Source organism: Symphalangus syndactylus, chromosome 3, assembly GCF_028878055.3.
Source record: "Symphalangus syndactylus isolate Jambi chromosome 3, NHGRI_mSymSyn1-v2.1_pri, whole genome shotgun sequence".
Taxonomy (NCBI): Eukaryota; Metazoa; Chordata; class Mammalia; order Primates; family Hylobatidae; genus Symphalangus; species Symphalangus syndactylus.
The window spans coordinates 145764917-145780773 of NC_072425.2; the positions used below are offsets into that span (position 1 = coordinate 145764917).

Below are 15857 nucleotides of genomic sequence, written 5' to 3' on the forward strand. Positions count from 1 at the left end.
TAATGATGGGAGGAACTTTTTGCCCATCTATGGAGCATCACTGTGCCCAGCCCTGCCTCCCGGGCTTCTTTGCCTCTGATATTCCATCATCTTCTCCCCCAACCTAGAGGAGGGAAGGGAAAGAAATTATTTTACTGGAAACTCCAAGGTTCATGAATGATAAACTAAGAATGTAAGCCATTCTCTACAGCAGAGGATGCTACCTGATTCCTGAAATGTCATCTCTTTTTGTAGCAGGACTGTGGTGCATGTTCTTCACTCTTATCACCAAAAGACACTTAGGGGTCATAGGTGGTAATGTGTCCTCTGCTTCCAGTGTGGAACTCAAGGAATTTCATGGAGTCAGGGACAGCTGTCTGAAAGGCTGCAATGTCACCCTTTTCAGCTCAGAACCATAATTCCTTGAGCCCAGATAACAGTTCAAAATTTAGGATACGAAGCCAAAGCTGATCTCTAGCTGGAATCACGAGTGGATATAATAACCAAGAAACAAATGGTTCTGACAAGCACAGCTTTACTCTGAGCATGACTCAAAGGCATCTGATAGAAAATGAAGAAGGATCCCAGCAGATGTTAGGTCTAGGGAGATCCCCTCGGTTGGGGGATGTAAGTGTTTTAATACTGTGTGGGCAACTCTGCTTTGAATGTATGTCTGAATGCACCTACACGATCCAAAGCCTTCTGGTGCAAAAGCAGGACTCCTAGAGTATATTCCGGTATTTTTTCCCCGATCCCAGCTGAAAACAGCCATAGAAGAGCCTCCCTTTTTGAATTATGGCTGTCTGTCTGCTGGGGTGGAGAATGGCCCTGGGAGACAAGAGACAGCCCGTGGAGCAGGTTGTAATTCTACAGGCGTAGGAAGAGCATTCATTCTGAAGAAGACATTCAATTCAGGAATGTGAATTACACAAGGAAGGTATACAAATCCCAGCTTTAACAAGTGCTGTTCACCTATCGCTACATTTTCAAGTAAAGGTGGTGTATCCATTTGCTAGACTTTCCGTAACAACATACCAGGGCTGAGTGGCTTAAGCAAAAGAAATTTATTTGCTCAGAGTTCTGGAGACTGGAAGTCCAAGATCAGGGTGCCAGCAGGGTTGGTTTTCCTCAGAATCCTCTCTCCTTGGCTTGCCAGTGACTGCTGTGTCCTCACGTGGCAGCCCCTCTGTGCACACACTCCCCTGGGGGCTCTCTGTGTGTCCAAATTCCCTCTTCTTCTAAGAACACCAGTCATATTGGATTAGAACCCACCCTATCAGCCTCACTTCACCTTACCTCCTTAAAGGTCCTATCTCCAAATACACTCACATTCTGAGTACTGCGGATAAGGGCTTCAGCATATGAATTCTGTGAGGACACAAGGCAGCCCCTAACAGGTGGCCTAAGAGAATCTTTGTTTGAATGCTAATAATCATGATACCTACATGTTCTGAGCGTGACTCACTATGTGCCAGAGACTGTTCTAAGTACTTTGCATGTATTATCACATCTATTATCACAATTATAGATTATATAATTATTGATTATATAGATTATAGATCAATTATAGATGACTACCATCTTCCTTGAGGACTTACTTTGGTGTAATTATGTGACTGTAGTGAACACTATGCCCTGGTCCCTGACCTTGGATGCCTGTGATCCGATGAGACATGGAACAATGGGAGACCCTTACCCTCATCTTTTGATTGGTAGCAGATCTCCAGAATGTGCAAAGTTGTTTAGTTGTTGTTGTTGTAGTTGTTGTTTTGAGATTGTCACCCAGGCTGAATGCAATGGCACGATCATGGCTCACTGCAGCCTCTACTTCCGGGGCTCAAGTGATCCTCCCACCTCAGCCTCCCAAGTAGCTGGGCACATGCCACCACGTCTAGCTAATTTTTTCTTTCTTTCTTTCTTTCTTTTCTTTTCTTTTTTTTTGTAGAAATGGAGTTCTGCCACATTGCCCAGGCTAGTCTAGAACTCCTGGACTCAATAGATTCTCCCACCTCAGCCTCCCAAAATGCTGGGATTACAGGCATGAGCCACCATGCCTGGCCAAGGCTTCTTTTCTTAATCCATGATCTCCCAAAGTCACACCCAAGTCAGTGATGGGATAATATGAGTGGGAGGACCCAACAGCCTCTTTTGGAGGGTCTTGCCCTGACTGGCACTTCGCATGTCTGAGACTCCTCTTTCGTCCTTTGGCTGGCTGAGTCATCAACATTGAGATCTATAGGATACACCAGCACCTCCTGGAGGGCCCTCAGCAAACCGCTGAGCATTTCTTACAAGCTACACCTCCACACCAGATCTTCTCACTTAATCCACCTATCAACTCTGTGCTAAAACTATTTTTATCCCTGTTACAAATAAGGAAACTGAAATTGGCCTGGCCACAGCCATGGGCCCCACCCTTCCCTTGTGTGGCCTTGAGCAGCACACCTAGCCTCTCTGGGTGGATCTCACTGGCCTTGCCTGGAAAATAAATGCTAGATCTCATCTCCCCCTCATTGCTGATGACTCCACTCAGCTCATAAGAGGAATTTCTGCTTATGCCTGGAAAAATCTAGCATTCACACACCACCACAATACTATATTCCATGCCAAGTCACCACTATTCTTGGCCTCCCTATTCCTACCCTCCTTTTTGGGGGTCCCAGACTACAGAACCAATAAATGAACCCACTTTCATGATTCCTCCATCCCCACTCCACTGCCCAAAGTCCCTCCTCACCCAGGTAACTTGCAAACACCCATCTGGTTTGCATAAGGGCAAACCTGCCCCCTGGAGTGTGAGTCAAACAGGAACTTCCAGACAAGCTGTCTTGGGGCAGCCCTGGGCCACCTTGCCAGCTCAGAGCAAGAGTTTCACTTGCTTGGGTGAAGAGTGACACTGGGCTTTCTGTCTCTTCTCTGGCCCTGCAGGAGGCTCTGTCGGTGGTGAGCGACGACCAGTCCCTCTTTGACTCAGCATACGGAGCGGCGGCCCATCTCCCCAAGGCCGACATGACCGCCTCGGGGAGTCCTGACTACGGGCAGCCCCACAAGATCAACCCCCTCCCACCGCAGCAGGAGTGGATCAATCAGCCAGTGAGGGTCAACGTCAAGCGGGAGTATGACCACATGAATGGATCCAGGTAAGCTCGCCAGGCTTGTGCAGGACTGGGGGAAGGCACAAAGTTGCCAGATCTGCAGCAAGTGGCTTCTGGCACTTCAGGTTTTTGCAGCAGATGGGGCTCTGAAGCTGGGCCAGGAAGCCTGTGTCAGTCCCTAGAGAGCTAAGGCAGAGAGGGCCACAGAAAAGATGGGGTGGAGTAGGGCTAAGAAGCCCCCCTGGCTCTCTGAGGCCCATGAAGCCCTCAGAGGCCAGGTAGGAGTCAGGCCCCAAGCGCCTATGCAGACACTCATGGAACACTTATTTCTTGTTAATCCCAGGCCCAGGTCCAGTCCTCTTGGGGACAGCTTAGCAATAAGCTACTCTTCCCTGTCCCATTGAAGATACTTAACCCTTCTGGGCGGGTCTCAGCAGAGCAAAAGCGACGAAACCATCCCTTAGTAAGAGTGGAGAAGGGATAAGGAAGGTGTCTACCTTCCCGTGGGGGCTCACTGTGTCTGGGAGGGGGCAGGCACCTGGAAGGTGTGCATGAAGGAGGTACAGCACTGGGTTGGCTCAGGCTTTGCTTGTAGAAATGGAGACAGGAGGGTCCAGGGAGAGAAAATCACAGGGTCATGGAAGAGGACAGTAGACAGGCGGCCTCAGTTTCACGTCCTGCCTCTGCCCCTTGGGCAAGTCATCGAAACCCCTCCGAGCACCAGCTTTCTCCTTTCTCAAACAGGACTGGGGTATTCACTTCCTCGTGGCTCCTCACTCTAGCATCACTCTGATGCCGCAGGGAAAGGACCCGGGATGGTGCCTGAGGCGCCTTAGTACAGTGCTCTACAGTGACAGTGACTGTTCTGAGCCAAGACTTGAAAGACAGAGAACATCAGCCTCATTCACAAAATATCGGATAATCTACTGGGCCAAAGGCACAAAGAGATGAAAATAAAAAGTAAGAGACGGCCCTGAATGGCAGGCTGAAAACATGTGCCATTTATTCCACAGCCAGAGGCTGACTTTGAGCACAGATGTGGCATTTAACCCAGAGGCTGACTTTGAGCACAGACGTGACATTTAACCTCATCAGAGCAGTGACTTAAGACTAGTGAGCTGACAGTCCTTGTGCACAGAGGGTAGGATGGGAGAGTCAGAAAAACAAGTGAAGAAGTTAGTAAAATATCCCAGATAGGAAATAATGAAGTTCTGAACTAAGTGATGATAGTGATTATGGACACTGAAAAAGACAGATACATAAGAGCGACAGCAAAGAGATGATTAACAGGGCTTAGGCGAATAAAGTGTGAATGAAGGGGGTACATGACAGGAAAGAATCAAACGTGACTAAAGCCTGCACATTTTAAAGGCTGGTGCTGTGAGCAGCCGCAGAAAGGTGGCACAGGAAATGCTTTCAGATGGGCTGTCAGTGTTCTCTTTGAGTTTCCTTGTGAGCAATCGGTAGAACATCCAGATAAAAATGTCTACTAGGCTTTGGGAACTGAAGCTCAGATAATCTTTCAGGCCTGGAATTTAGGTTTGGGCATCATCTCTAAGGAGTCTGAACTGTGGAAGTGGATGAGGTCACCGAGGAAACCAGTCTGGATTGAAGAGAGAGAAGGGAATGAGCATGGTTGGGAGGGAGAGCCCCGTCGGAGCAGCCCGTGGCCCCAGACCTGCCTGTGGGAACTCCCAGCCCTACCATATTTCAACCCCACTAACCAAAACCAGCGACTGGGATCTCAGCCACCTTTCCAGATCCCAGGATTTCAGGAAGGCTCAGAGGTTCTGAGCCTGCAGCCCCTCAGATGAATCTCTCTCCAGAGGTAATTCTGCTGGTGCCGGAGCTCCTAACAGTCGAAGGACATGGTGTGTTGAACGTTTTCCCATATTATCTTACCACTTGTTCCCCATCACTGTACTATGAAGTAGTTACTGTAACTTCATTGTTACACAGGAAGGCAAGCGGGGCTTTCAGGGGAGAGTGCTTTGTCTAAGGATTTAGAGGAGGCAAAGCTGGAGCCCGAACCCAGGCGTTTGGTTCCAGCCCCATGTGCCATCCGTTAGGCACCTTTCCGCTGCTTCTGCTTGTGTGTCGTGCTTTTGCACCACCACCTCATTCCTGCCAATGCCCACGTGGTGGGGAGGCCTATTCTACGATGCCTCCTAAATGCGGCCCTTCCCCAAGGAGCTCCCAATGCTTGTTGAGGATCCAGATCACTCTGTTGCCCAGGCTGGAGTGCAATGGTACAGTTTTGGCTCACTACAACCTCCGCCTCCCAGGTTCAAGCAATTCTCTTGCCTCAGCCTCCTGAGTATCTGGGATTACAAGCACATGGCACCACACCGGGCAAATTTTTGTATTTTTAGTAGAGACGGGGTTTTACTATGTTGGCCCGGCTGGTCTTCAACTCCTGACCTCGTGATCTGCCTGCCTCGGCCTCCCAAAGTTCTGGGATTACAGGTGTAAGCCACAGTGCCTGGCTTTGTTGGAGATTCTCTGGCCTGTTGTAACCTGAATCCACCCACTCCTTACCTCCACCACCCCTGCCTGGTGCAAGCCAGCAGCACCTCTCCTAGGCTTCTGCAGGGGCATCCTGCTCTCCCCACTTCCTACTGCCTTCCCGAAGTCTATTCGCCAGAGAGCAAGCAGCCAGAGCTATGCTTTCCTCATTTGTAACCCTCTTGCTCAAAACTCTTTAATGGCTTATGACAAAATGCAAAGCCCTTAGCGTGGCCCCACCATCCCTCCAACATCCTCTCTACTGCCCCCTCCATCCCATTTCTTCCCTCCACGTCAGCCTCATGAGACTCTAGCTGCTGCTCCTACACCCCCAGGCACCCTCCTGCCTCAGAATCTCTTCCCCTGGGCTCCTTCCTTCTGGAACGTTCCTACTCCATCTAGTCATATGACTCTCTCCCTCACGAGTTTTGGGTTTCTGTACCTGAACCTCACCTTTTCAGAGGCCTCCCCTGGCCACCTGATCAAAACCAGCGCCTCCTCACTCTTTACCCTCCTTTGAGTGTCTGTCCTAGTTCTTATCACCTCCCTCACTGACACGTGGGTAGGGCCTGAAACAGTAGGTGCCCAATAAATTGTCGTCAAATAAGTAACTGAATGAACACACGGCTGAGCAGACTCAAAAGAGAAGGTACTTGTTTAAGGTTAGGACACAGACCCAGGTCTGCTGACTCAGCCCCTTCAATGCTGAGCCTGCGTTGATGCATGGGCTTCTAAATTCAGTCTTCATGCTCATTGGAGACCCATGGGTATTTGTGTCTCTGGTGGGAAGGAAGTTTGCTGCTCACCACTCCCTCTGCTGCTCCCAGAGCATCCTCAAGCACTCCAGGATACTGCTCCTGGGCAAAGAGGGTTCCCCCAAGGAAATTGATTTTCGGAACCCACTTGCCAGCTCATACCTGGCTCCAGTCACACCAAAAGCCAGCTGGAGAGGGCCTGTGTGAATATTCCAGTGAACAGACAGGATATTTCCCTGGCTTTGGCTGCACAGAGCAGCAGCCTCTGCTTTTGAGTTGCTTGTCTTGACCCAGACCATCAGCAGGTAACAAAGTAGGTTCAGAAAGATTGATATCTTCTCACCCATCCTGGGCAAGCAGAGACAATCCTGTGGACTCTCAGAGCCAAGCAGCTGAGGCACAGCTATCGCCAGCACCCCACAAATATTCCCTGAGGGCTTACATGTAAGCTGGACTAGTGGCTAGCAGGAAGCAAGGAGTTTTAGAAAAATGTCATTGCTTACAGTGGAACCATGTCAGACCTTATGATTTAATTATGCCAAAAGCAATGACAGAATGAAATAAATGCCAGGCTCTTTAAATCTCTCATCCTGAACACTGTGCTTCTCATATCTTCTGAGTATTATTGATAATGACAGTTTGTTACTTGCATGTGACTTGATTGTTTGCAGTGGTCTAATTCGCCATAACACAAAAAGATAAGAGAGGATGTTGTAATGATTCTGAACTTCAGATGAGAAAACCAAGGCAGGGTATACAATTTGAGATTGCTTGGCTCATGGGCTAGACCTGTGCTGTTCAATGCAGCAGCCACTAGCCGCAGGTTGCCACTGAGCACTTGAAATACAGTTAGTTGAAAATTGAGATGTGCTCTAAATATAAACCACATGCTGGATTTAGAAGACTTACTATGGAAAAAGTATAAAATATCTCATTGATTATTGATTATGCTGAAATGATCATCTTTTGGCTATATTGAGTTAACATATTAATATACTTTAATATATTATTAAAATTCATTTCATTGTTTTGTTTTCTTTTAAAAATATGGCTACTAGTAAATTTAAAATTATGTAGCTCGGCCAGGCGTGGTGGCTCACGCCTGTAATCTCAGCACTTTGGGAGGCCGAGGCGGGAGGATCACCTGAGGTCGGGAGTTCGAGACCAGCCTGGCCAACATGGTGAAACCCTGTCTCTACTGAAAATACAAAAATAGCCTGGCGTGGTGGTGCATGCCTGTAATCCCACATACTCAGGAGGCTGAGGCAGGAGAATTGCTTGAACCTGGGAGACGGAGGTTGCCGTGAGCCGAGATGGCACCACTGGACTCCAGCCTGGGCAGGAGACCCATTGGCATTTGTGTCTCTGGTGGGAAGGAGGTGTGCAGTGCACCTGAAGCTACTGTGCCCACTTGCTTTTCACCCCAGTAGCAAACCCTCTGGCCCAGGGGCAAAGGGTCAAGTGCAGAGACTGAGGTCTGTGGATCTCAGAGACAGGGTGGCTTGCCCATGTTGAGGGAGTTTTGTGCTCTCTTTCTTCATATCTTCCTGTTGTGGTTGACTCTGTTAGGCTGGGTTGCCTTGAAACAGCATGGCACATAGGTTCTGTGTCGCATGTAGACTTCAGCAACTTGATCCAAACTGTGGTCTGCAAATAACTCTCAGCTGCATCCTGTCTCAACCACAGGGATTGGGGAAAACATCCCGTTAAGAAAAGAATATCAGTTTATAGAGGGAGATGCAAGACTTGCCTTGTGAGCCTGGCATTCAGGACCGGAGTTCAGAGCTAACCTGCCTTGACACTCCCTGGCCTGGCCCCCAGGATCTGGATGCCCTGGACACCTAGAAACTCACATTCTACACAGAGAAGGATCAGCTCCTGTTCCCTGGAACTTGTGCCTCTCTCGCTGCAAGGCCCTTTTCTAAACTCCTGTGTTCTGAACCTTGCAGTATGAGACATGTCACACGTAACCTGGGTGGGGAGGCATACACAGGATCCTGGAAAAGTTAGCAGCATCTACTGTGTACGGGGATGAAAACAGCTAGTGGATTAGGGTGATGGGTGGATTATCATGGATAGTGGATTATCATGGGTGATGCTTTTTCTTTTCTTGGAATTTGCTATTAAGTTATTGCATCTCCTTTTCAAAGACAAAAAAGTCGCATCTATGTCCTACAGACATCCTAAAGGCAATACAGATTGTTTAATTTTTGCACAGGGTGCATACTATGTGGGAGTCACACGCCGCGGGTCCTAATGCAACCATGTGACTTAGGTAGCCCTCAAGGCCTCACTTTGGCTATGGGAACATCAGGTATCCTTTGACAGTGAGCCTGGGCTCAGACATGAGGGTCTGATGATATACCCAAGTTCAGTTGCTCCACGTTGACTAGGAAGGTAGAGAAGATCTTTGTACAGCCTGAAGAGGTAATCTTCAGGAGAAGGCTTTGAAATCTCCCTTCATCCAAACACCCAAGATTTCACACCTTGTTTTAAATTGCATAACAGATTGCAAAGCTTTTTTGGAAACCAGTAGCAATGTTCACAGAACACACACAAACAGAACTCAAGGAGTAAAGAGCTATGTCCAGTGGTGGAAATGAAGGACAAGGGCTACCCTACCCTCGGCAGCTTTGCTGTAGCCTCTGTTGCCCTGAGATGGAGATGTGCTGAGTTATTACACCCTTAGGGCCACCGCCACCTCCCTGCTCTATTGTGGCAGCCCCAGGCTCTCTTGTCACCTGTCCCAGTGCTATCAGCTGCCAGTGGGCCCCAGCCCCATGCTAGCTGTAAGTGCAGGTCTTAATACAAATTAGCAGCAGTGCAGGCAAGCTGAATGGCAAAACCTCGTCCCACACTCCCCCTCCCTCTTGTTTTCATCAAGCCCTCTTCACAGGCGCCAGCTGCCTCATTAAAGAGCAGCCTTTTATGCTGGGCTTCACCTGTACCCACCCTGAGTGGCAGCCGTGGAGTCCCATGGCCTCACGCGGGGCTTGCGCTGGCTGGAGGAGGCACGGTGCTTGGGAGCTGCAAGAATGGAGGGAGGTCTGGCAGGCGAACAGGCGAGGTATGGCTTTCCTTCTTTCTCTCCCTGAGCAGTGGCAGGAGGGCCAGCTGGGCAAGTGTGGGGAACCAGGATGGTGCCAGCCCTTCTCCCTAAGGACACCTGCCTGCAGGTCCTAGTGCAGAAGCCTGGGACCGAGGACAGGGCCATTTTCCGGAGGAGAAACACCCTGGCGGGCGAGCGGCCAAACCGATCACCTGTCCAGCTGGGGAGCAGGTGCGTGCACAGGGCCAGGGGAGGGGGAGAGGAGGAGGGAAGCGGAACTGGGAGAACTTCTATGGGTCAGTGAATGAGGAGGTTCTGCCCAGGGAAGGAGTGGCCGCGGCCACCCCAGCAAGAGAGCCCCCTCCTCCTCTGCGTCCACTTTCTCTTCGTCTAGGTGCCTGTGGCTCCTCTCCTTACAAGGTCATGTGTTAGGCAGGTTTGGGGAAATGTTTCTTTCAGCTTTTCACATTTATTTTCCTCCATCCCTGGCATCTGGGACCAGCCCTGCCACCTGTGCCTACCATACATGGCCATAACCATAAAGGCTCACTCCATTTCAGTGAGTCCTGAGGTGCTGACTTCTCTGCACAGCAAGAGGTCAGTTGTTAACTCAGAAATCCCCAGGGACCCGGCTGATGTGGAAAAGAATTTTTCCAAAAATCATCTCCCCACTGTCCACAAAGGGGAGGAGCCCGGAGAGTGTGCCCTCCTGTCCCACCATCCTGTCCCCTGCTGTAGTTCTCCTTTCCGAGAGACCCCTGCCCACGCCCTATGCCCTCTTGCTCTGGGGGTCCTCCAAGGGAAGAGCGTGCAGTGTGGAACCCACCTCTCCCACAGAGGCCGCCTGCCAATGAAAACCTTGCTCACTTGGTTGCAGGCCAACTTAATCCTTCAAACTTCTGCAGCACTTGGACTGTTTCACAACTGACAAGGATGCAGGGAAAGGCTGCCAGACCGTGCGCGTGAGTGTGTGTGTAATGCGTATGCATGTGTGTGCAATGTGTATGTGTGTGCATGTATTGAATGTGTGTGCGGATGAAGTGTACGTGCATGCGTGTGCATGTTCTCTGTGTTGAAATGTGTGCTTCCATGTGGGTGAAGTATGTGTGTCCCGTGTTGGAATGTGTACAGTGCATGTCTGTGCATGTGTGTTGAAGTGTGTGCACGCATGGGAGTATGCATGTGTGTACACATGTGTTCTCTGTTGAAGTATGTGCATGCATGTGGGCGAAGTATTGTGCACATGTGTTCTGTGTTGGAGTGTGTGTGCACATGTGCATACATGTGTGTGAGTGTGTGCCTGCAGTTAGCCCCAGGGCGGGTGAGGGGACCCAGTGCACTCGAGCCAGAACTCAGCTCAGATGCAGGCACCAGGGTCTGACTGGGACTGCTTCATCTCAGGCCAGGTCCTTCCGCAGCAGAAGCCAAAGGGCCAAACGCTGGTGAAAAGCCCTGATGTGCTACTGCCTCCCCTCCACTGCCATGGGGACGTTAAACCTTTAGCAATCTGGGACTCTGACGGCTGGTTTTTGGTTCTCTGCCTGGAAAAACAGTAGGCGAATAGTAAAACCTTAAATTCTAACATGTGTGAGTTATACATCTTATTTTCATTTTCAGCCCATGTTTCCCTCTGTAAGACATCAGGAAAAAATTACCGTCTGACTTCTAATATCTCAGTGGAGCATTTATCTCCCAGCTATGATAAGTGATCTTCAATATTTTTTTCCTTTCAGATTAAGAAACAAATTCATTTAATTTTCTTTATTGAATGTGCTCAGGCCTCCCCGCCCTGCCTGGGTCTCAGGAAGCCCTGGGCTGATCTCCGTTCTCCTGGGTTAGTGACTGCCGTCCCTGCTTGTGGGATGGGTGGGTCCCTATCTGGCACGGCCCTGCTCCTCAAGGCCTCACTGTGGTCCGTTCCTGCTCCTGGCAGGGGATGGAGGACAGTGGCCAGGCCTTTGGAACGTCCGGAGAGGTTATGCGGCCTAGAGTTGGAAGGCTGTAATCTGAACCTTATCTGAACTCCTTGGTCTGAAGGCCTGGTTTGGAGCTCTTGAGAGAACTGGCTGTCTCCCAGGCTGCCAGAACCGATGCTTCCTGCTCAGTATAACGGCGGCCACAGCTTCTCCTTGGCCTTCCCATCGTCTCCTTTGGTCCTGCTGCTGCTGGAGTGGCTGAGCAGCGGGCACTGGGTGTGACAGGGTGGCACCTCCCCCAAGTATGCTGGAAGTGCGTGATGCTGGGCTGGAGGGCATGCAGAGTGTGTTTGCCAGCCTGCTTCAGGGTGCCAGGTGGCCATGGGTGGGATGTCACCCCTCCAGACAGCTGCCCAATCACCAGTGCTGCAAAATACCAGGTGCTGGTCAAGTTCTGTAGTTCTAGGCTAAGTTGGATGATCTGCTTTCTCTCTTGTGAATGTCCATACTGCTTCCACAGTGAGCTTGGGGCCAGGGATGCAAATTGCCACAGGGCCACCACCTCTCCCATCAGGTGGAAGTTCCTGGATTCCATTCCTTCTCCAAGTAGCAACCAACCCTTTTGCATGTGTACTTGATAGTGAAGCTTAACACAGAAGACCTGAGTCCTGTTTCCACCTTGACTAGCTGTATGACTCTGAGCCAGGCAGCCCCTGTCTCGATTTCATTAACCATGAAAAGGAGATAGTAACCCTTGCTGTGCCTATCTTGGGGGATTATTGGGAAATTCGAATACAACAGTGTATGAGAAATGCATTAAACTTATATATGTGCAATAGAAATAACTCACTGAGAAAGCATTTGCTGCTCACCTCCTATGTGAGAATACTAGGGTTAAACGAAGAAAGTGATGACCACCCTCTCAAGAACTCAGCAGTCAGGGGACACAGGCCAAGCTAAGAATCAGACAGTGTGACAAGTCCTTATAACCAAGGCGGGCACCAAGTGCTGGGGGACTGTGGGGAAGGCGTGTCTGGGAACATGGACTAGGTTGCCTGGCAGTGAGGCTAAAAATGTAAGCTGCACTCAGACAGGGAGGGCTGCGATGCCACACAAAGAAGCTCAGACCTTGGTCTGAGGGCACTAAGGCGCTGCCAGAAGTTTTTACGTACTGTAATTATAGGATTGGGCTGGGATTTGAAGGAAACTCTGGTGGCAGCACGGAGGATAGAAAGAGGGCATCATCATCATCACCGTGACACCAAGTGAGGCTGGGCAATGGCTCCATGGTCGTCATCGGAGCCCTGGGGCGAGCTGCCCTGTCAGCGCTGATCGCCTCTGGGCTTTGTCTCTTCTCACTTTAGGGAGTCTCCGGTGGACTGCAGCGTTAGCAAGTGCAGCAAGCTGGTGGGCGGAGGCGAGTCCAACCCCATGAACTACAACAGCTACATGGACGAGAAGAATGGCCCCCCTCCTCCCAACATGACCACCAATGAGAGGAGAGTCATCGTCCCCGCAGGTAATTCGAGAACCAAGTGCCTGGGCGCCCTTCACTTCCCCACTCTCTGCGGGGGGCAGGGAGCATCTAAACCTTTATCTGATACTCTATTCCCTGTGGAATTGCAAAATGGAGAAAGCTGCACACCAGCCGGGAGTGGTGGCTCACACCTGTAATCCCAGCACTTTGAGAGGCCGAGACGGGTGAATCACTTGTCAGGAGTTCAAGACCAGCCTAGCCAACATGGTGAAACCTCATCTCTACTAAAAAAAAAAAAAATACAAAAATTAACCAGGTGTGGTAGTGGATGCTTATAATCCCAGTTACTCAGGGGGCTGAAGCAGGAGACTCGCTTTAACCGGGAAGGCGGAGGTTGCAGGGAGCCAAGATCACACCACTGCACTCCAGCCTGGGTGATGGAATGAGACTCTGTCTCAAGAAAAAAAAAAAAAAAAAAAAAAAAAGCTGCAGGTTTTACCTTACTTCCTAGTTGCCCTTTAAGGCAGTATCCCAGATGTCACCTGATGTGTGGGTGCTAGAAGCCCCACCCTTAAACAGACCACGTCACAGACTCTACATCAATGGCCTGGTCCTCAAGGACGGGCTGCTCAGAGGGCAGAGGCAAGGCCACCTCCATCCAAAAGGAATCCCGTGAGCTCTGGACGTGGGCATCCCTGCCTGTGAGGAGGAGGGCAGCTGCAGAGGCCAGTCCTTCCCTCCAGGCTTGTACTTCCCGGCATCTACCAGGTTCCACCTTTCCAAAATTACAGCCAGCTCTTTCAGTTTTAAAATAGAAAGGACTATATTTAACTAATGGAGCGCCTTAACATGTGTGCCACAAGTTATGTCATTAGGTAAAAATAGCCTCTTTTTCCTAGGTATCGGTGCTGTTGGTCCCAGAAAATAAAATCATTGTTCAGTCCTTCAGTCCATTGGTTGGACACGCCACCCCAGCTAGCACCAGCAAGCTCAGCTGCCTGTACAAGACGGGTGTTTAAAAACTGCCACATGTAGAACTGGTGCCAGGTAGAAGGAGCAAGGATGTCCAAATCTTAAGCAAAGTGGATTACAGGGCAGGGATTAAAGCTGATCTTACCAAAATATCTTTACCAGAGAGGCAAAACTCCTTCCATTTGTAAAAGCATAAATGTAGTTGCCTCTGAAGTCAAAAGGTTAGACATCTCTTTGAGGTAGTCTGAAGGCATCTGCTTATAGGTCTAAAGGCAGAAATTTTAAGGGACGCCTCCTGCCTTGGCCCGTGGGGTTTGTTTTCCCTGGGAAGCTGCATCTCACCATATCCCTGGATTACAGCTGCCTCCCTGTGCTCTGGGCCAAATTCAAGAAGGCGTGAGCAAGAGTGAGGCAGGAGACGGGTGGGGCTTGTAGGAATTTCTCTGTGCCCTTTAGGACTTAGAAACGACCCCTAAAGCAATTCTAAGTTTGCTCTTCCACAAGCATCTGACCTAACAAAGGAAGAGGAAGAATCGCTTCCATTTATTGAGCGCTTTCTAGGTGCCAGGCACCACGTAAATTGCTTTATCTCCATGGCATTACTTAAAACACCTGTCACAGGAGACCAGCTAGCAATGTTTAGCCCAGGTGTATCGTCTCCCTCCTCACCGAAAGCAGACAATGAAACCGTATTAGAACTGACAGGTGGGAATCTCTTTGTACACCCCAAAGCAAAGCTGAGCCTCATGGGGTCGTCACTCAAATGGTTTCAAACTCCCCTGCTTCAGCCAAACAGCTCCCAGCTTGGGAGGGAAAGCTTGCAGGACTGAAAGGTTTGGGGATCTGAGATTGTCTTTGAACCAACCTTTGGCACCATCTCATTTTGGTCATCATTCTGGGGAAGGAATCTGGGAAACGGGCAGAAGTGGCCAGACTGCTATGTCGACCCTCCAAACCTTCAATCAGTGTTGAAATGCTTTCAAAAGGAATAGCAAAACATCAGGCTTGGGTGAGCCAAGTTACCTATAGCAGTGATGGTGAAAATAAAACAAATTCATGTCAAATGATTTTCAAAGCACTTCGTGTGATGCTTTCTCAGGCTATGGATTTACTTCATTATTTTAGCTCCGGCTAGATCTTTTAGATCCTCACACATTTCGGCTTCCTCCAGGCCAGGCTGTGGGTATGAGGGGAAGTCTAATTTGGGCAAGTCCACAAATCAAGGCAATAAAATATTAGTGGAATAACCGATTGAGTTAATGATGGGATTTAAAGACAAGTATAAATGTAGGCCCTAGGTAATCACTGGCTCCATGTTCAGATGGGAAGAAACTAGGATTAAATCATCTAGGAAATGCATTTGGAAGAGTTTAGCGTGATCCAGAGTTGGAGATTTATAATTCATTGGCTGTAGAGGGAGAGAAATAATATTGTTGCATAGCCCAAAGCAAGGGAGGAAACAATAAATAAAATATATGGTGTAAAATTGAATTTGAGGCCTTGGATACTAAAAGTGAGGAACTGGGAGAAGCGAAGAATGAAATAATATGCTCCATAATCCAACTCCCCCTAAGATATGTTCCTCTAGAATTCTGAAAAGATGCAAAATTATTTCCATTTGCCAATGATCCGTGCCTAATTGCTTCTGGAGAGTAAAAGAGCAAGAAATGTATCTGAGAGAGAGAGAGGAATACATACTTGCACAATGACACTTTAGAGGAGCTCCGCTTTTTGGCATCAGAGCAGTGTAACTCACAGGTGAGGTAAAGCAGGATGGTGAGAAGAGGAAAGGGGCTTTCAGGGAACCCACCTCTTCAGCTTAGTGAAGTCCTGTAATGGTTTCTGTTGGAACCCCAGCCCAGACACTTACCAGCGATGGGGCTTTGGGCAAAGGACTTAACCTTTTAAGACTCCATTTTGCACCTGTAAAATGGGGATATTAAAAGATATCCTTGGTAAGTAAAAATAGGGCTCGCAGAGCAGGTGGCACATAGCACCCACCATCTGAGCCGTCACTGCTCACGGGGCATTAGGTTGTTGGAATGACATTCAGCAGCAGGCTGTGACCTGTGGACCCAAACTCTCCTAACTCCTCCCCTTTGCCAGCTC

General features: G+C 49.4%; 1 protein-coding gene across 4 annotated transcripts in view; it reads left to right on the plus strand.

Annotated features, from left to right (window-relative positions):
* The window catches only part of FLI1 (Fli-1 proto-oncogene, ETS transcription factor), a 118185-nt gene that overhangs the window by 61318 nt on the left and 41010 nt on the right, over positions 1–15857 (plus strand). For 3 of the 4 annotated variants that reach the window (XM_055273709.2, XM_063635652.1, XM_055273711.2), the window contains exons 2-3: positions 2908–3119; positions 12664–12818. In XM_055273709.2, coding sequence (XP_055129684.1) covers positions 2908–3119; positions 12664–12818 — 367 coding nt within the window. Of the gene's footprint in view, positions 1–2907; positions 3120–9223; positions 9402–12663; positions 12819–15857 lie in introns of those variants that run through there. The other variant, XM_055273710.2, reaches the window with a different exon arrangement.